Consider the following 23478-nt stretch of genomic DNA (forward strand, 5'->3'; position numbering starts at 1 on the left):
TGGCTGGCTGAAAGTTTGTTGTTTTATGGTTCATTAGAATATACAAAGAACTCGTAGGTAGGTATATCACATACTTACACAGTAAAATAGTCATCTATCCTGGCGGCCTTACATTATATATTCGATCTATATTCGTTACTCTTTTGTATGTTTGGATTTTATGTGTTTGCCGATTAAATGATTTCTTTCTTTCTTTCTTTTATATGGTTCTCCTCGTAATTTTTCGTCTTAGTTCTGAGTATGATGAAGTCGTTCCAAAATAAGCAGTTAAAACAAAAATTTATGCTCGTGAAGGTCTAGTTTCTGAATAAAATGTCTGATTGTTGTCATCACAATAAGTATACACCACAGACCATATTTTTTTTCCTACCTTTTTAATCCACTTAGCTTTTTGATCTACCCGTATATTTCTATTAATTTGGATACCAAAAATCTTTATCTTAGTTTTGACTACAAAATGAAATCGGACACTGCATGAATACTTAATAAAATAATATACAATGCTATGATATAGAAACCCTATTATTGCTGGGTTCATATGATAGTAGTATATAGATGTATATGTATAGTATATAGGTAGTGTTGTACAGATATCACCTTCAAAGGAATATGTTATGAATAGAAATGGTCATTAATCGGCAAATTGCACCTATTAACGTTTATTACAGGTGGTCGACATTAGGAACAGCCATTTATTTGGATGTTAACCTCGTGTTTTGCTTCATTTTGCGATTAGCATTATTTTAACCTTGAAAATGTTTTGCCATAAACCTTAAAGCTACTGGTGTCTTGTAAAAGACACGGGAACTACTCGTGGCAATATACATACAAGCATTTAAAAATCTATAATGGAAATTTTATCAACTATATTTAAAATTAAGATTTTACCAAATTTTGCTATACCAGGGGGGCTACCATGAAACATAAAACACGTAGCACGTGATTGCGTCCACATGTTCTCTTTCTCTCTTTTTTTTACCAGCTTTTATTGTATGTAAATAGTTATGTAGTTATGTTCGTGTGAAATCTTATAATTCAATTTTGGATCTTCGACCGATTGAGCTGAAATTTTGTACACACGTTTAGTTTGGACAAAAATTCTTTATTATGATAAGCATGACCAGATGGTGCACGCAGCAGGAACGCTTTACTGGAATATAAACTTATGTCAAAAATTAAATTTTTGGTAAAATACTTATTACGCCATATGGAAAAAGGAAGCAGCATATGGACTTTAGTTAGTATGCTTTCCTAACGTGCTGCTTGTTTGTAAGTCGCGTGGTAAGCTTTCTATTATTAGATCTTGATATACTTTAAAGCAGTGTAGGAACTCTGCGACTTATTACAAAATGAATTATTCGTAAATAAAACGTAACATACTCGTACGAAGTGGATCTTCGTACGATTTTTTCTCTTAATTGAAGACTGTTAGGTAGGTACCTATAATTGAGGTCGGGTAGACTGGCTTTTGGGGAATATAAATAGCTAATGATGGTTTTAAATAAATAGTCAATGCGCCTCAGAGTTGCAAATTTAAAAAAAAAAACAGCATGCAATTTTATATTGATATTTTTATAAGAGCGCAGCTGTGTAAATTAAATATATGCATGCATACGATATTTTCCTGTTAAATTAGGCATATCATGTTCGATTACAGTCGAAGTAAATAAATTCCGTAATTAATAGTAATTAACATTTTCAACTCGAACGAAAACCACCTCTTATTCTGTTAAAAATTGAAAATTCTCAGTTGAAAATTATAGCTATTAATAACAACACAGCATGGGGCCCTATTTCTAGACATTTCCCAAAAGCCTTTGTCAAAAACTTAGTACATTACACTGCTATTGAGATTACTAGGGAGTATTAATACTGTAACAAAATCCAGACTTTGTTACACATACCAAATTCTGTCAGTCTATGTAACACGTTTTCATGGCAAAACTGCTGGGTCGACAGTCCCGCGGGCGGAGCTGCGGGCAACAGCTAGTTAGGTAGGTGTATAAAACGTGCAGGTAATAAAGTAAGATAATTCAAATAATTATTCCAGTAACAGTAACCTTTGGGTTATACATTTCTGTCTTCACCTAGTAGTATATATGTATATGTCAAGGTATGATATTTATTTAGTAAGTAAGGGATGTCATTATATTTAGCAATTAATAATATCTATTTACTATTAAGTAGTAACATTTTCCCATTTACAAGTAGATAAAAGTATTTTTTAACCAGTTAAGAAATAAAATAAATAATTTTTTGAAGTATGTTTGTTTATACCGCCATCTATTACACATTCTATGAAATTCAAAATCGCGCTTGCTCTTTTGCTGTTTGGCCAGCACAGATAGTTGCTGCTACTCGACGTGAGATGGCGCTGTTATATTTAGTCTACAAATTCTTATGAAGACTATCAATGATTTACAAAATCATTTTATATTTATTACTTATTTACACTTTCATGACAGTACCATCAATAATAATCAAAGATCTTAAATATTGTAGATGGATCCAATCAAAAGCGGTTACATCGACCACGATGAATGGGTCAAATTGATTGCGTATGATTGTTGATGAGCAGAGCAGTCTGAGCGACTTGTTGACGAGCTAAAAATAGAATGAAAACTCGAATGACCATTCAACACTGTCATCACTTGTCACTGAAATACTGTGTCGACACACGAAAACTTTCAGAAGTAAGTACATACCCTATACTACTGGGGTATTATGTCTGTGCCTATACTAATAAAACGAAAAAGAAACAAATAGGTAGGTAACTATATATAGGTACAAATAGGTATGCATATTTTATATATAATAGTAAACAAACTTTATACAAATTTAGGAAAATTTTCCGAATGTTATAGACGTATTGTTATGAAATTTGGTACGCGGTTAGAATATCACCTGAAATAACACATAGTTAGTGTACTTTTTATCCCGAAATACACACGGGAGCGAAGCACCGGGGCACAGCTAGTATTACACATTTAATTAAATTAATAGATACCTAATTCATTATTCAAACCGTTTAACCCGAGTCCCATTAATCACCGGTAATAATTTTACGTAAACTTGTATAACTCACTCAGTATGTAAACTGAACCAACGACAATTTACACACGTAATATATGGGTTTGTCGTGATTTATAGAATCGTACTTGTAATAGGTATATCCTTGCTGTTATTTTCTACAAATATTTAAAGTACTATAACTACAAAAAATAAAATTAAGTCAGTATCCCAAATTAATCAATATGATCATGAAAAATAGATAAACACATAGACCATTAGACCTTTCAAAATCACCTAGAACACCACTCTTTTTTTCAATCCATCAAGAATATCTTATAGCTTTTAAATGAAACGAAACCGTGCGCTTAAAAGTACAAAAAATAAAACAATGAAGACTTAAATTAACTAATCAAATAGACTTAAGTTAGTTTGGTTTAAGATAATTTTACCTAGGTATTATCATTAATCGATCGATTTTCATGTGCTTATGTAGACTTAGAAAATAAATGAATGAGACACGTGCCCGTCTTCGTGACTGGCCAAAAAAGGAAGGAAGGCATGGAAAAAATAAATGTAGTTCATTAAAATTAGTTTATACTGTACAAAAACTGTTAATAAAACACCACAAAATATTATAACGTTTTTCTGAATATTATAAAATAACCTGACTAGAGTAAATGAAATTTACAAAGTTTACTTAAAACAAGATATAAGATAAGAAGAAGTCATAATATTACACCTTTTGACAGTTAAAATTAAGACACAGGAAGGTCTAATCGATACATTAGTCGATACAATCGATCTAGATGTCCTGCGCAGCCAGTCAATGTAACTGACAGGCAGTCTCGATTGGGTGTGACCAGTAATCCGATTAATCGAATCGATACGAGGTATCAGAGTGGTAAAGTCCAAGAGAGAGGTGTCAGGGTAGTTTGCAGTTATCTAAGTCATCTATCTGAATTTATAACCAAGTCCTAATGATATTTATGCAGAAAACATGTATGTTAATTAAAATTATACGATATGAGAATACCGAGATATAAATTGTACTTATACATAATATAGAAACAGATATCGAGTTTTACTTGTATAGTAAGGCTTAAATCATCTCTCGCGAATCACTTTGTGACCTAAACTAATCTGAACCGCAAATTCGTACCATCGAGTTAATTTTTAGTATGAATGCGATTCATTTTAGGTTACTAAATTAAACTGAATTGAATTGGAATCCTTTCGTAAACGTTGATGGTAGGCCTCCTGGTTGTTGTAAAACTGTTATAATTACTAAAATGATTTTTCCTTTAATAATATTTATTAGTAACAAAATGGTTTAAACCTACTAAAATTAGACTTTGTATGGGGTTTATTATTAAGCCATATTATTCGTATGAATGTTTAAATTTCCGTTGGGGCCGTTAAAATATTAGTGTTAATGATGATGTTAAGGAAAATTTAAGTTATAAATAGATGGACAATATTAAATTTACCTTAAATCGATTGTAATAGAGCTATTTGGAAAGACTGATTATGATCACGTGAATTCGTTTCCACGCTATTAATTAAAACTGTTGAGACGGACAGACACAGTTGATATTTTTGTAATCATAAATGAATCAAGATATTGACATAAAGATTTAGATAAAGAATATTATTCGAAAATAATATTGCATATAAAATGATATCCTTTCTAAGTACAGTGTAATTTAGTTAATATAAATATTGAAACTTATTGCATTTTACACTTACGAAGTTTTAACTTAATTTAGGCACTATGACTAAATTAGAAACCATAATTTGTATGCACTAAACTAATTTGATAGATGGGAATCGAAACAGGTATTATCCTGTCTTCCATTCCAACTAACAGAAACCGATAACAATTTTTCATACTCAATATAATGGTAATTGTATTTTCTGATATAAAACCTACGAATAAATATAAAACATATGACCATCCGCCATTGCTATGCTAGTTCTTTTTCTGTTGTCATGTTCTCATGCAATAAAATTACAAACAAACATATTTAAAATAATCAGACTGTACAGATAAGGGCTTAATTACTAGCGTGGCTAATGGCTATATTCTATATGAGAATGATATCTCACGATTAGTTTAGATACCATCTAACCACATTCACATCAACATTACCAAGAACTACACTATGCCTTGACCACGGTAATAATAATGACTCTGCTATATTGAAATCTTTATTACTATAGAATTAGTATCACAATTTGGGATTCGTTTTTCCCGAAGGTTAACTGGAAGAATATTTATTTAGCATCGAGTCTGTTATCTTAACGTATACCCGTGTGTTTCTCTGTTTTTCCTCAGACAATATAACAAAGTGATATTACAAGGGTACCTTTTTCCCTTTTGAGATACGGAGCTCTATTAGCCACATATAAATTCATATTCTGTTAAGCAGTAGATTTTAGTTCAGTATTCCTCTCTATCTATCATTGTATAGGTATGATACCTGTGAAAATCGATATTTATGTCTGTTCCTTTACATCTAAAAATTGTTCCAGATGGTTTATTGGTATAAAAAGCACACTTTTTCCAAAGTCATACGTATATATTGATTTTACAAAGTCATACGTAATACTAACGTATACGAAATAAATAAATAAATTCATTAATTAATTCATTAATTTAATGTTGAGGAGCTAGTTAACAAAAATACAACTTTTACTTAGTATTGAATTAAAATCAGCTAATAAATACTTAACACACTACGAACAAATCATAGGAATCTGGTTAATGTAGAAAACGCGAGTAAAACCGGAATATTCTCTAATAGACAGCCATTACCATTACCTCATGGTGAGAATAAAGTGCAGTACACACTAGATGCATTATAAGTGTAAATTGCATTTCATTAAAGTAAGTACTTATATAATTATAAGTATCGCTGAATTTAATGTCACAAGAAAATTCATCAGGGCTAGATTAATTTATGTGATTTTTTACATCTTCTAATAAAACTTTACCATGGACTATGGTATTAGCTTACCATTAGGCATGCGGTTTGCCAAATGGTAAACAAGCTCGTTTGCCCACTATGGTACAAAAAATGTAAATAAACTGTTGCGTTATTTAACCAGCGCTAAGTTCTAAAATATATTTGTAGGATTCCATACTTGTACGTCATTTTTCAATGTAGTTAATATTATTACTAACTATTATATAAAAAAATACGTCAGAGACTTCAAACATCTTTGACTAATATACAAAGGACAAGCTGCGCCCCTGGGTTTCGCTCCCGTGGAATTTTTGCGATAAAAATACCCTATGTGTTCCAGGTTATATTCTACTCGTGTACCAAATTTCACAAGAATCTGGTCAGTATATTTTGCGTGAACGATTAACAAACATACATCCTCACAAACTTTCGCAATTATAACATTAGTATATAGGATATTAACAGCCAGCTGAATGCTAAATTGTATTAATAATGTTCAGTCATTACGTTTTCCTAATCAAGGCCTTCTAATAACCCTTGCTTAATTATAATTGTAGAACTGAATGCTATGTGTATTACAAATTACCCCAAAACAAAGGGAAGTAATTTTCAAATAAGCGAGGAAATTTACGAACATCACGGCAACCTTTTTAAAATTCCGCCCAGTAGAATGCAGCATACTGCATTTTTAAAAATATCAAGCACCTCCAGATTTGGCAGGGTATTCAATAAAAGAGCATTTTTTCTCGTAAATATAATTGTACATAATTTTATTTGTACTCATGAGGTAATCGCTGGGCATTTCGGTGGTCCGTAATTTGTATGTCCTTTTCAAAACTTGATTGATGGATAACTACGTTATCTTGAAGTTAAAATTTTTAAACAGTTCCGTTCCACTTTTATCAGACTCTTTATAATAAAAGTTTAATAATTTAATGTCTACGCCAGAACAACACAACACTAGGCACGTCCCGCCCGCGACCCCTCGCGCGGTAGCCAATCTAGTTTTTTCTATGGCTTTTTTTCCTGTCATTCGATTCGATTTCTGTTTTTCATTATACCAATTTGTAAGAACAAAGAAAAATATAATTATCTAATTCTTAGCTCTAAGTATTTTTTTTTTAACTACCTATTAGTTCCGTAACGAACATATTGAGAATATCTAAACCATATAGAATATCTATCTGTCCTGTATCTGAAAAAGATATGATGATGTGCTGTTGACTGTACTTACAATAAAACTCGATGCGAAACCGAGGAACGCAGATAGTAAATAGTAAAAAAAAAACATATTTATAACCAAACCCAATATGGCAACCCTAAAATCGTTGAAAAGATCGATAAGAGATATTATCGCACTTATAAAGCTGTAAATATTGACAGAGATTGATTTATAACTTTTATTAATGGGGTATGCGAGCCCGCAATATGTAAAAATTACGTTAAAGAAGTAAACTTGTGTCATTGTGTCAACATTCTGTGGTACAACGATTAGTCATTTTTTAGGGTTCCGTTCCGTGCCAAATGGGTAAAACGGGACCCTATTACTAAGACTCCGCTGTCCGACCGTCTGTCTGTCAATATATACATTTAAAGGCTCCCACAAAACAGACATGATTTTTTGCCTTTATTATAGATAATTGTACGGAAGCATTCGTACGTGAGTCCAACATTCAGTTGGCCGGATTTATTATAATAAAGCAGTTATTTTATGTCTGAAACGTTCTTTTCATCGTAATTTTCCTTAAATAGTTGATGTATCTTAAGTGGTTGATGTTACTATATTTATTATTACTTAATTTAAGATACTTTAGTCTAAGTCCCAGTATCTCGTGAAAGAGTGAAAAGCTAAATCTTAAAAGTGAAAAGAAACTTTCCTCAAGATAACTTTTCTATTACTAATAAAGAGATTATAGTATATTGTAAAAGGTCGTAAAAATAATGTCCCATATAATGTTTAGGTTGGAGGACATTTTCTTTATTATCTGAGGTTAAGTATTGTGTGGTCTATTCTCGAACATAATGACAACTTTCCATTCCAATAGAGATAAGTTCTGTGGTCTATTCTTTGTTTTATCAAAATCATTTGTTAAATTGCATTAGTAAAATTATTACGACCGGCCGTCTGCCTGTCTTTAAGCTACTTTGGGAACATTCATTCCGGGAAAAATAACATTCCCCGAAGGAAAATCCCGCGGGTGAAGCCGCGGGTAAAATCTAGTTAAATATAAAGTCCATAACATGGAATAATGCGTGAAAAAGTTATTTAAATGTAGCCTGATAGGATGCCTTGTTTTAACTACGATATTTAACTAAATAAAATAAAGGTTGTAAAAAAATATTATATATTTAGATCACTATAATGAGCGTCGTCGAAAAGTGTAAAATACTGACTATAATAAAAACTAAAACTTAAAGAATACCTAAAAATTTCAAATACAATGTTATATAATATTATAGCTATTGTCGAATTTTCAAATATTTTCGCCACGGAATGTTACGTCATAAATTTCCACTACAGAGAAATCCGCAAAAGTATGTAAATACAGTTTGCAATTGTATGCAAGTTCCAAGGCAGTTATTAGAAATACATTAAAGGTCATTGACCAGATGCTTGGTTAGACAAAGCTGCATACAGGGACTACTCAGAACATAGCAATTTTATTTGAATAACGTCTTTATTATCCTTATCATATTATATTGCAAGAACTTCATTCATTCATTCAAAATGTCGTCAGACTAATTATTTTGTTTTCAATAAACATTATTCTAGTTGATTAATTTCTGGCTTTGAGTTTATAGTAGTCATTGAGTAGCAATCGACCAATGCGTTTGACCTCAAATAGCTTGCTCATTTTGTAATTTATTACGCATAGTAATAATATACCTAAAGTTTGTAATCACTACATAAGTACTCCTCATCTATTTATTTATTTAACTTTATTGTTCCTAATCAAAACATACTTATAAACAAATGGCGAGCTTAATGCTAATAGCATTATCTCCCAGATAACTTTCTGGACAACAAATAAAAAAAAACTTTAAATATATGTATAGTATAAGTTCTAAGTATTCTTATTCGCGTATTCTGTCAAAGTTAAATAATTTATTCAGAAATTAGACCTTTTCAGGAACTATTTAATGTCATTTTTTTTTATTATGAAGCAATTTCTCAAAAGATACAAACTACTGACATCTATTTCTAAGCTTTCTTTGTTTAAATCACGCAATCGGTTTTTGTACAGTTTTCACTGTCTACATAACAATTGAAAACTGCATGAAATTGCACTATACTGTCAAAATTTTTGACAATTTATTCCCGATGGTTTATAGTTGCGAAGTAGGCCCGGGTCGCTAGTTATAGATATTTTAACTTTTGAAAGAATAATAATCGCAGTCATTAAGTCAACTTTCCCCGCAATCAAACTGCCATTAATTACCTTAGTTGTAACTTCACCACCACGTGCAGTTTCAAGAAAGATATATTTTACTTATTTTCCTCAACATATTATAAGCAGGACTGACCGAAACTGATCATCAATCAGCAGCTGACATAATGACTTGCGTAAACACAACTTAAGGTATGTCGTGATACAGCGCAGTTTATTAAACTGGACACTAGAAGACTTCATTGAATTGATGATTCGTCTGATATGCGAAGAAATAATAAATGCTGACTGCTTCTACCACCGCGGAGATAGTAAAAGTCAATCAAGGGTCAGCCTGTCTCTATTTATACGCAACTCCACCAATAAATCCTTCTTACAGCTTACAGCTAGACGTGACTTTCGAATTCCACAACACTAGGATCTGTCAAGCCCGTCAGGGATAAAGACGTGTTACCTTATTTGTATTGCCGTGGGCGGAGTCGCGGACAGCAGTTAGAGTATGTCACTGAACAACTTACATCATCATATTATAACATATTCAAACAGATATCTTGTTGACCACTGCAGGGAATAGACAATTCTTCGAAGCAATATTCTCTAATCAAAGTATTTCAACATTTTACATAGACTACAGAATGTATGCATAGACTGAAGAAGAAAAAAGATGTCAACATTGATCAATTTCACTAAAGGGCCATTTAAGTATGCTGTAATTTTAAAAACTTGTATCTGCAGTTTGTGTAAATCCATATTATATTTTCTTTAATTTTATAAAGCTCTAGGTAATTGACACCCAATTTATTTCAACCGTAGGAAAGAATAATTAAATTTTATCATAAATGTAATTCACACCAATTCTTTTATTTGCATTTTTTCAAATCGATTTAATGAATGATCTTAATATAAACCCGGCTTTACAGAGTCGAGTATAATTAACACATTCGTACAGAAGACTTTTTTTATGTAGATTAAACACGAGTAATAGCGATTACATTCAATATATTTCCAACTTGTAAATGAGTCGAGTTTCGGAAATGCCATAGTACTGTCACTCGTTAATTGCAAGAAGGGTTATTTATTGAACCAGATTCCTTTGCTCTTTGCCGAACTAACTTTGATTAACTACGTATACGTTATGTGTCAGTTACATTTTTATGTTTTTGAAGTGAAAACTTCTTTAGCGGCGTTGTGCACTTTTTGTGATTGGTAAAAAATGTTTAACTCGCGTCAGGACATGTGGCCTGCATAAAACGTAAAAAATGCACGACGTTAATATTCAAGTTTTCACTTCTGCCTGCACTCCCGGAGTGCAACCCGTTTTTTTTCCAATTCAAAATATACTTAAATAAGTTTTTACGAAAAATATTTTTTTACACAAAAAAGCTTAAAATTTGCGCTAAAAACCAAACGTCAGAGATTTTATTGCATTAAACATGCTGAGGTGTTCCTTGGTCGGAAGTCGATCCAAAGTGCACCATTTGAATGACCAGATTAAAATACACTTCCAGAGACTTTTGACATTTTTAAGTTTTTCAATTTTTTAAACAATTTTTTAGATCAACAGTGCAATGTCACGAGGGCGAAACGACCACAGCGAAAGCGAAAACTTTTTGAAACATTTGGGAGTTTTATTTGAACATTACTGATTTATTCCACTGGAACAAGTTGCCATATAAATTGGTAACATTCTCAGCGGTCAAGCCTCCCTCAGAGTTTATTTATAAACTCTTGTTTAGACAGGATTGTAGTGGTTTCGCCCGTCTGCGTAGCTACGACAACTCTCTAAAGACCAGACATTCCTGTTGCCTACAAGATTTGCCACTTAAAGTTTTAAAGGTACAAGCTATTCACTAAGAAGTTCTCTTGTGACCCCCTCATATCCTTCCTTTCCTTTCCTTCCTTTTCGCTTATACAAGATATCTTCCTTGTACCAAATATTCAGGTTTTTTTTCATCCTACTACCATTTCAGGAATCTACTATCATTTTAGGAAAAACTGCACAATAAAATACACCACATGTGACAGGTTCTCTAATTTCTCTTACCCTAAATAGTGTTAGTGTAAATAAACACACATCTATAGAAGAACGGATAACCGCCTCAGTAGACGTGTTCTCGAGTGGAGACTTAGCCTGGGTAAGCAAAGTGTGGGCCATCCACTAGCTAGATGGCGTGATGACTTGCGAAAGGTTGCAGGATACGACTGGAAACGAAAAGCCCAACACCGACAGCAGCACACCTTAGGAGAGGCCTATATGTGCCAGCAGTGGACTGATGCAGGCTGATGATGATGATGATGAATAAACACACAATATTGCACAAAAACAAGATACAAGATACGAATTTTTAACAAGAAAAATGTATCGGCCTTATCCCTAGTGCAATATCTTTCAGGCTACCTCGAGGAAATGAGATGTGAATATAATTGGTGAATGAAAATAAGAATATGAGTAATGAGAAATGCACAGTTTTAATTACCAACACCTGCTGGTGTTTTGATCTAAAATCAGGTTGGCCCGAGTACACGTGCCAGCGCAAAACAAGTAGTTCCATAGATTAGTTTGATAGATGTAAATAAACATTTTATTCCATATAATTTTTACCATATTGTATTCATATTCCCAGAAGAACCTGATATTTTTAATATGAACTCGATTGTTTCTCGGTAGATGTTGCAGCCATAAACAAAATGTTTTAATAGTTTACATAATACTATTCGCAGATACCAAGATATGAATTCCTGGCAAGAGTTAACAATAGCATATAAATTTTGATGAATTGTCTTGCACTTCGTCTGTTATTAAGATCTAAAGTTGTTTTCGCATTGTTTTGGTACACAATTAGTAAACAAAAGACGAGCGATAATATTGCTAACTTTGTGTTGTTCGTTAGAGAAAAAAGGTCTGTAACGCGTTGGATTAAAACATGTCAAGTGCGAGTAGGATTTGCACGCTAAGAGTTCAGTACCATTAACTATAAACACAACACAAGCAACAACAACATACAACAACAACGAAATGATGTTACTGTGGGAGCCCCCATAAATATTTGTTTTATTTTAATGAATTAATTTTAAAGTAGTTATATCATCATATATGAATAATTATTCCTTGAATATTTCACTGTTGTCGTTATCAATATCGAGCTGAAACGAACATAAAAATCACTTAGATATTTATTTTATTCTGTTTTTTAGTATTTGTTGTTATGACGGCAACAGAAATACATTATCTGTGTAAATTTCAACTGTTTAACTATAGTAACACACAGTTCATGAGGTACCACCTGGTGACGGGTGGACAGATAGATTTTGCCCTTTGCTTAGGGAACCCTAAAAATTTCTATAAGGATTATTTATTGTGATATACTCTGCTTATAATGTTTATTGAATAGTTTACAAAGTAAATAAGAGAAAGATAAGACCTGTATTGGCAGATTACCAGTATGTGTTATCTATTCTAGTGTAGTAATTAACACTTGAATCGACACAGAAAATTCCTACGTTACTACATACATTGATACAGCTATACGATGTGTGGAAATTTTTTAACAATTTTAAATAGTACTTATTTTATTTTTGTTTAAAAGAGTATGCTTTTATATGGCTAAAACATTAATAATAATAGCTAAAAGGAAGTAACTGATCGTTTAACATCAGTAAAAATAAAATGAAATAAGGAAAGACTTGACTTCAAATCATCCGATTAACCTGATACTCAGAAGAGCATTAGTTCTACGTGAATAAATCTTTTAACTTTTCTTTTATCTATACTATTATTATAAAGAGATAAGCGTTTGTGAGTTTGTATATTTGAGGCGGGTAATCTCCGAAACTACCGAACCGATTTCAAAACTACTTTCACCATTAGAAAGGTACATTATCCAAGATTGCTATAAGCTATATTTTATCTCAAAATTCCCACGGGAGCGAAGCTCCAGGCAACATCTAGTATATTATTATAAAGAGGTAAGCGTTTGTGACTTTGTATGTTTGAGGCAGGAACTCTCCGAAACTACCGAACGAATTTAAAAAAATATTTCACCATTAGAAAGGTACATTATCCAAGATTACTATAGGCTATATTTCATCTCAAAATTCCCACGGGAGCGAAGCCCCGTCTAGCCGCCTAGTCTTTCATATTATTATATTAATTATATTAATTAATCTTATTATATTAACCTTATAGTTGCCATTTGAGGAATAATTAAGTTCCTCTTTAAGCACCTCGAGTCAAGCCTCGATAATAGCACTATTTTGTTTGATAGTCAAATGACATTACAAATATTAGCAAAAGTGCTATTTAATTGGTTGCTTTGTTTGGTATTTTAACGATAAGAACCACGAATTCCTTGTGAGATTAGACCGGTTATATATGTTTTATGCAATCAATGAGCTAATAAATCTTGTCATTGCTAATAACATACACTCCTCACGTATTGAAGTACTGAGAGGTACACAATATATTGTATTTAATTATAAGAGGCATAAACATATAGCTTTACCTTACAGAATTATATATAACTAGATGTTGTGATGTTGTGATGAATGTACCATTCTAATGGTGAAAGAATTTTTGAAATCGGTTTGATATTTTCGGAGATTACCTGCCCCAAACATACAAACTCACAAACGCTTACCTCTTTATAATAATAGTATAAATAGTATAGATTTATAATGTGAATTGTATTGACATGACCAATTTCTCACTTTAAAGATGTATTATTATTCTAATTTTCTCTAATCATAAATCAATTAATTATATATGTCGTATAGGTTAACAATATAATCATAACTAATATTAAATGCGAACTTCACTAACTTACTTTTACTTTAACTTACTTTTTCACGGCTAGATTTAGTTAATGACCTCGTGAAAAATAGACTAACGAGGGAATTGCGGGTAACAGTAGTAGTTTAAAATACTAATGATAATTCGTTGTTATTAGTTCTTTGTCTGTAAACAAAGTTTGTTTTCTGATCAGAATCAAAGAGGACGTAAGAAATTTGATATTTCAGATCTGAAATTCCCCAATAAAAGTTTACTTCTTATTTTTATCCATCAACTTTTTTTTTACCGAAAACCTTTACTTCTCTTTACATCTATGGCATTCGTGACTCATATATTAATGTATGGGCTCTCTAAAAATACACACAAGCTGCATCCTGTCACGTCACACGTCACGTAACGCAAATATGCAGTTGGTCGTCACCAAGACGTATGACCAGACAAATAAGGAAGGACAAACGAGTGGTGTGGTATGATTGTGAAAAATAGCTCAAATTATAAAACAACCAGCCGGCGCGCGGCCCTTCCCAGTTTAGGGTAAAAACGTAATAAATAATTATAAGTACACCTAAATCTTGAAACCTAAACCGTGGAAATCACATAAAAATCCCTGCAGACAGACAGACGAGGCAGAGAAATTTCTTTTATAATAAAGATATAGTAGGATGCTTAAAGGTCAAGTTCTGTTAAAAAAGGTGCGTAAAAAAACCTTGAAACCAACTATCACTGGTAATCAAATATAACGTGTTATGTGAAAGGATCATTAAAATGATATTAAATTACGAGTATTGTTTTACAAAAAACTCTCTGTTTCCATATTCATGAGTTTTATTTAGTTTGAAATATCCACCGCTCGGTATAATACACGAAAATGTTTTAAAACTAAAAGCCACTGAAGCAGAACTAAATGATAAAAACTAAATGATAAGCCACAATGACGTATTACAATGGAATTTACAAAGATGGATCAACGGCTTACATGACTTATTTACCTGTGGCCTTATTTAGCCGCAATAGCAATAAACATGAACAGTTAAAAGTGTAATGTTGTGGATCTCCTTAATAAAGTTACAGCCCAGATATCCTTCCAAACCACTCAAAGTATTAATACTAATAAAACCGACATATTTTGAGAAACTTGACACACATCGGTAGAAGATGGCCAATCAGAAATTTATGTTACAAAATAATAATAAAAATCGAATTTAAATAAACATGACAGAATATAACAATTGGATCTTTCATTTTATGTGAAGATTATACGAAATTAACTTCATCGTATTTTGTGACAAGGGTAAAATAATTACGCAAGAAAATAAACATCGTAAGTTCGGGTTATGAAAATCAGACAATAAAACTAATTAAAATAATAAGAGCACTTGAATGATTACAGTGGTTTTAATTACTTTACACCGAGATAAAAATATCGCTGATATAAATTTTAAGGGCCGCGCCGTGCAACTTTTTACAGCGGCGCGACTGCAATTAAACGCAGTAATGAAAAATAATTTAATAATAAAAAATCGTAACAGGTGTATTAATTTGAGTCTTGGGCAATGGTAACTACTATCAACGACAGTGATTTGTTTCATGGAATGATACATTTATCGAATCGTAAATTATACAGTTAAAGATCGGTAAAAAGAATATAAGTACCAGATACTTATAATTTACGAGGGGGTAAAGGCCGATTTGGGAAACAAGATTTCTCTCATTGCCATGTTGGGAACTGACAATTGCACCTTGTTGAATTTACACTTTGTTATGGTTTTGTTTTTTCTCTCTACAGTCTGGGATTTTCGGTGATCATTATATTGGTATGCTGGAGGAATTTAAAGTAATCATTTTTGTAAATAGTTTCAGATAGCCTTAGATATTTACTGTATTTATAAGTCAACACCTCCTTATATGATCTTAACACACGTGTTACAAATATAAGCGCAAGATACGATCGGTAAGGTCCATTGAATCACAAATTTACCGTTGTTTACTGATGTAGTCATAGGAATCTGAAATTCTAATATGTGTTACGCATGTGATTCATATACAGTTAGCTAATAATTTAAGTCAAACATTTCGTCCTCGAATTAACAATATTTTTTATTTAGAAGAGCAACAAAAACTGGATAAGGATGGCCCAGGACAGAGATGGTTGGCGTAGACGGAGCGGCTGGGTATAGACCTTCATCTATACCCAGCAGTGGGTCACGGAGGGTGGTACAAATGACGGGGATGATAATTATTTTAAAAGTATTCATATCAAAATTAAGCATTCACTACGGTACTCAATGCTATATGCATGTCTAGTACAGGAGTCGAACTACGTATCTTTCTTTCTTACCTAGTGTATTATTATTATTTATTGTATTATTATAGTATTATTTTTTTATTCAAGGCGTCTGAAGGTTTCTGACGTAACTTTCCATGACCATCCAGACATGGCTTTTTCCATTTCGTTCTCCAAATAAATATTATAACTTTGAATTAAAATTAAAGTTTGGATGCAGCTCATGTACCTCTAATTGGGATTACTTTTGAAGTGTTTCATGTTAGTAGATTGGAATATGAATAATAATATAGTTGCACAAATATGTATCAATTTTTAGTTTTGTGATCGATTTCTGATTTCTCATAGTACACAATTATTAGTTGTATCATTACATTATGTGACAGTCGATTGGCAGAATTGATAGCGAAATGTAATTTTCAAGTCAAGAAAATGATAGTTATCACTGCAATGTCTCAGTGACATGAGATACTGGACCCAAGATTGATAATATACTGAATAAAATTAGATAAAATATATTTATATGACAATATTACCTAGAAAATTTGTAAAAGGTCAAGTGATTATGTTGTTACTTATCACAACTTCTTCATCGTCGTGATCGTTACGTGGTATGTATAATGTTTTAGTCCAAGATCCTGAAGGAATCCTAATATACGGCAGCGCAGAACAAAGACAGAAAGAAACACACATAACGACTTATCCTCAAGTTGTTGATGTTTTCCTTCCCCGGAAACACGAGTAGGATTCGAACCTGCGACGTTTCGGTTCACAGGCGGGCGTCTTAACCGTTACACTACCACCGCTTCATGACATCACAACTTGGAACTTACTTAAAATTTATAAATATTGCTGAATTAGAGGCTGACAATCACAAAAGTATATCATCATGAACTTAATATGGACGGTGTAAGATTATTGAGATATGGTCCTGGCCCTTTGTTCCAAAATTCGTTGAGGGCATTAGATCTCACGCTAGAAAGCGGTCTATAACAAACTAAATAAGCAATAAAACAGTTTAACCGAACACATAAACTGTCAACAAAAACCTATGCCAGTTATAAATTACAATTCAATTAAGTCAAAACAAACAATAAAAAGCCGACAAAGGCTTTCATAAACGTCAAACATCCTAATTTCTACAGTGCCATTGAGATGGTACAGTGATAAGGGCAATCAGTAAGGTTATCTCAGACACCTTGAACCGGCAATTTTGAGTGTTTCACAGATCAGACTTTGTACGGTTAGTATGCTGGTAGACTTTTTGCCTAAACAGTGTGATAACAATTGATTCCTAAAAGTAAAAGTAATAGTATTATAAAAATATCACACTAATCTTAAACATTGATAATGATGGACTGATAAGAATTCAAAATAAAGCGTAAATCATAATCATATATATTGTAAAAATGAGTAATACAAAAATAATGATAGCAAAAAATGCATTTAAAACTACTATATTATTTATAGCCATGATATGTAGATAAAATCAATGATGTCAATTCACACGTTATTTTTTTGGCGATATTAAAGCGTTGTGTGAGGATATAACAAAAACAATTGAACAACATTAGGATTATAGCACAATTGGGCTAAACGGGAGCTGAGGATTAATAAATGAAACGCTGATAAAACAAAAGTTGGTAGACTTATACAAATTAATAATATGGATCATTATGGAAAGAGCCCGCAACAGGATGATTGTGTTTGATTAAGCAAAATAAATAATGGTAAAAAGAAGGTTACTGTGAAGGGCAAAACACCCAAAAGAGCAACACTTGCATACAAATTGAAAAATTTGAAATTCGAACCTCACTTTTAATACGCTATTTTGGAGTAATCACCAGGTAAGTGAGGAAGCTTGTTGCATACAAAGTACATTATAAAACAAAGTAAACACAATTTGAGTGCAAATAGTAAGAATAAAGAAAAAAGTTGTTCTTCCTGTGCGTGTCGTGTAAAGTTATAACTAGATTAGATATAGCTCCTTCTAGCCCTAACCGTGTTCAAAATGATGAATATATCTACAAAAATTTGTAAACAGAAGATAATATGACGAAACAACTAAGTCATTTCCTATTTTAAGAATTTATGTTTATTCATAATCTTCTGTTTTTGTCTTATTATTGTCTGAGTTCAGAGTTTGCAAGTGTGATGAACGTAAATTACACTTACAATTATTGAGATATAAAAATTAAATTATATAACCGTCAGACATTATAATTTATGGGCATGAGACTAAAAACTTATAAAAGTCATTCGGTTTAATTTAAATGGGTACATACAATAACATTGTGAATTATAACAGTATTATTGTCATAAATACAAATATTTCGATTTGTTCTTACCAAGTTGTGTTTAAAAGTGTGCTTTAAAAGTTTTAGTATTCATTGTTTCTAATAAACAAACTAAATGGTAAATAAAAATTATTTGATTAATAAGAAACGAATGATGAAACTTAAAAACGATATCTGTTTTAACAAAGTGAAATGCAACATTACTTGTCGTAAATCAAACTTCATCTAGCATACATTTGCGTCAAGAATAAATATAAGCTAAAAATGAAGCCGCAAAAAATAATAAAAATAAAATAAATAAATAAAGAGAAATAGAGACAAAAATAATTAATTTAAGCGATTAAAGAACCATGCAAAATGAAATACCTGTTTTAAAATAGAGAAGACTTGCTTATTAAAATATGACAAGATTTGGGTGTTGCAAATACAAGCGATGCGCGATGCTTTTCGCTAACCCGCAGCGTTGAATATTAATTTTAAATTACTTTATGTTCATTCCGATGTTAATAACCGTCATGCCTTGGTTGACTAACATTCAGTATATTAGTATATCAAACAAGAATATATTTACTAAATCTTTTATGGAGTAGTCAAGTCAATACAATGAATTTTCATTATGAGAGTTAAGTTAATACCAAGTCACGAAAATTCTTTTAGCACCGTGTTCTCATAGCGTCATTCATGACTGAACATTATCATGTTATGAGTACCATCATTTGAATGATCAATCTATTATTAATATTAGATAGGGGAATGGTTTTATGTGTAACGAGTTCCAAACTAATCTGAAAAAATGTTGTTATAATGGTTTTAATTTAACGTAAACAACGAGAAAATCAGAAATGTCTTTTTGCTGTATTTATTTGAATAAAAATTATACATAATCTGACAAGAAACATGTCACTCACCCCCCTGTCCGTATTCCTTCGACACGCTCTACTTAACATTTTAGTTCGTCTAGATTGTTGTTTGCTTTAGTATTATGTTATTCTACAAGTACAAATTCGATTTTTAAAGTCTTAGTTACTTCAATAATAAACTTATAAATGTATATGGCCAAAATGTCATCTAAATACTATATGTTTAAAGTGGGCTTGAAACTTCTAGCTGTAATTCATTTAACTACATATCGTCAAAAACAATAAATAATCCAATTAAAAAGAAATTAAAATTATGAATTCAGCGAAAAATTGGAATTCAGCGAATAATTGGAATTCAGCGAAAAGGCGTAAAAGTTCAATTGGCATTGTATGAACATTAATTTTGCTAAATATGTCTTGAAGTAATAGCACATCTGGTTGTATGTATACCATATTAAGACTGATATTCCACGAAGTCAATTGTTATTATAAGGACATTAAGGATTTTTTAATGCTTAAAGCATTAGTAGCAACAAGTTACTTATTTTGAACGTCTTAAAATGTATTTAACAGTTTAGTTGACGGGACAGTAATTTTATCTATTCATTCCATGTTTCAAGCATTTATTTCTTGTAGTTGGATCTTAAAAATGAATTTCCACCTTCCAAGTTCCATCCGATGTCATTAGTTCAAAAGGAAAACTTTAAAAGCGAGGTTGCCATGGTTTTTTTTTAACAACAGGGCAAGAGATTTTACGTGAGATAACATCTTGAGCTCATCATTAAATTTCTTTAAAAGAAAAGCTGCTATAGTTAATACTTTGTCCTCGTCATATTACCTTCACAATAAATCTCGAGATCGTCCCTCATTTGGAGACACAGAACATTATTTGGGGATCGTAAATCAGAATGAATTTTAATTAACAGTTATTGGCTCCATAACCTAATAAATAGTAAAGATACTTACGCATCACTCTTGTCATATGTCGGGAAGGTCTGGTGCGCCAAATCCTGGAGGGAGGAACTCGTCTGTGGCTCAGCGGAGATACCCTGAGCTCTCTGCTTCCTGGGGCCTCTCGATCCTCTTGCATATTGTTGATACGGGAAAACACTTTGCAGCTTGTCTAACTGCGAACGCAATTCTACCATTTCCTGGTCACGTTGCTTCAACAACGCTTCCAGTTCCCTAATCCTCTCGATCAACGGTTGCATATCATTTGCAACCGTTGCATTAGCAACACAATTTTCAGAATCGGTATTCATTGCGGTTGGAGTCCCCATTATACCATTGATTTCAGCTTCTCTATAAGTTTCGTCTAACGCGCGTCGGTCGCCGTTGACAGTGGGCGCCACGGTAAGCGCTCCTCCACCAGTATTCACTACGGACCTCGGCTCATCGTCAGCAGCAGTTCGCTGTGACGATCCAAAGCAGAGGGTATCGAAACACACGCGCATTCACTCGGCTACCGAGCACTGCACAGAACCACTAGGGATCCGAGTTTCACTTGTTTTTAGAGTTAACCTGTTTGGTCTACTAGCACTGGCACTGTTTGTATCGATTTGTGAGCACTGTTTAATGGGGAAACGGAGGATATGAGTGGGTTAGCTGCGTGTGAGTCGTGCGGCGCGGGCGCGGAATGACGGTACAGTGTAGGAGCGCGCGCGCCGCCGGCCAAGCTGACGTATCAGCCCCGCGTGCCTCGACGACACCCTGTAAAAAATATTTTAGTTAGTATTTATCACAATAATCATAAAAATAAAGAAAGATAAGAGTGATTGTATTATTTTCAAGATTGATTTTTATCTCGGAAGTATTTAAAATCTATTTGTATATTCGTTATCATAACAACGGGAATAAAATATTCCATAAACATAAATTTTATAATATATATTAAAAAGTTCTATCTCACTTTACCGAACAACATAGTTATATTGTTGTAAAAGATATTCGTCTCATAATAAAGTACCTACTTGCGCTTAGTAAGTAGTATTTCAAAAGGACATATTGTTTACCATGACGACATACCTACTCAATATTATTATCAAAGATATTACTTGAGTGACTGGAATAAAATACTTGTAGATAAAGACAACAGGGTTAATATAAGTCAAGATGATTGATGATTTATTTTGGATTCCTAGATACTTAAGTATAACAAACAGAAATAGTAAGATCTGAATACACCTATTCCGGCTACAACTACATAAACAAAATATGATATGGCATTGAACATTTTGGAACATCACCTGACTGATACGGAAGAGTTATAGTTATCCAGCCACATGACTGTTTATATCTAATCTGTGAATTTAAAATCTTTGACAGTCTAACTATTTTTATATAGGTATCATAGGAATTATTTTCGGGGATTTACCTCCCTAATAAAAAAAAACAAATTATAGAAGAATCGACCCTATTCAACAGATAAGTTATTTTTAATTAATATACAAGTTAATTAATATTAATTGAAAAATTCTGTTAACTTATCAAGACAGAAAGTCAAAGGTCATCGTTACGAATAATGCAAATTGCCGACATGCTAAGGACAATAATGGCAATTGCTCCTAAGAGCATTATTATAGCTGGTTTATTAGCTAAAATGTAATGCTATTCTCATGGCTAATAGCTGTTTACTGATGTAAAGAGGACGTCACGTGCGTTGCGGACGCGATAAACTTTCCGTGCCCAGCCGCAGCTCCAACTGGGAGCACTGCACCTGCTAGATATAAATAATCTATCTATACAACTAAATAACACGCTATCAGGAACTTTATAAAGGTAAAAATAAATACAATGTATGTAGATAAAAATAAAACAAATGGAAACGAAGAAGAATAAACATAAAAACGCTCTCAAACGAAAATATCGGCAGAGAGCCAACGTAAGTGGGAAATATTTTGATGGAATCAAAGTCAAACAAACAATTCAAGGCTGATCGAGTTCAACTGTCCAAACATGGACAGATTTTCTTCAAAGAAAAATACCTGTTGGAGTTGTTGTTAATATGATAATGATAGTCAACCTTACCCCAGTTTAGTAAGTGGGCGTTGTTCCGTGTTAATTGTTTAGTTCCGGTGGGTGGAAATATCTAAGTCTGAATAAAGGGCACCTCATATGCACACAATTGCACGCACATAGGAATATGTCATAACGGTCACGGCCAATAGGTATGTCGTCGTAATAGAATGGAAGCTATTAGCCATTATTAAATTAACAAATTCTTACATAACATCTATGAATAGGTTTCAAAAATATTGATCTTAACCTAACATCTATTTTTGTTAGTTTTATATTTTACTAGCGGCCCGTCCCGGTTTCGCTCGCGTAAAAACATAATAAAATACTATTAACTATACCCTAACTTTCCTTAGGAATCATTCCTATCTTATAGTGAAAACTGCATGAAAATCCGTGCAGTCATTTTTGAATTTATCGCGGACAGACAGACAGACAGACGCTATAGAGGACTTTGTTTTATAATATGTAAGTATAAGGATTTTTTTTACGTGTAATATGTAGTAGACGGAAGCATAAGTGATGAATAATGAGTCAAACCACTAACAGTTATCCTGTCAAAACTTTATTAGGTATACTAAAACTTTTATGTTTAAAATCACGTTCCACTACTGAACTATATAGTGCAGGTAAGAACCTACATAAAAATAAAATTAAAACAGAAATAAAAATACTCGTAAAAAAGTGTAAAAGTTTTCGTATGACTGGGTAATACATAATTAAATCATAATTTACTCGTATATCAAAGGAGTTGAACCGTAAATACTGACTACTGACATAAGTTCTTGAACATTGTATAAAAATGTTGTTATGATTGGCTTAATAATTATGTGGTATTAAGCTGCAAGTAATTTTTCACAGTTATG

General features: G+C 32.4%; 1 protein-coding gene across 2 annotated transcripts in view; it reads right to left on the reverse strand.

Annotated features, from left to right (window-relative positions):
* for (foraging) overlaps positions 1–23478 on the reverse strand; it is a 99556-nt gene that overhangs the window by 55195 nt on the left and 20883 nt on the right. For both annotated transcript variants that reach the window (XM_053755120.1, XM_053755121.2), the window contains exon 2: positions 20564–21307. In XM_053755120.1, coding sequence (XP_053611095.1) covers positions 20564–21051 — 488 coding nt within the window. In that variant the 5' untranslated portion in view covers positions 21052–21307. The remainder of the gene's footprint in view (positions 1–20563; positions 21308–23478) is intronic.

Source organism: Plodia interpunctella, chromosome 14, assembly GCF_027563975.2.
Source record: "Plodia interpunctella isolate USDA-ARS_2022_Savannah chromosome 14, ilPloInte3.2, whole genome shotgun sequence".
Classification (NCBI taxonomy): Eukaryota; Metazoa; Arthropoda; class Insecta; order Lepidoptera; family Pyralidae; genus Plodia; species Plodia interpunctella.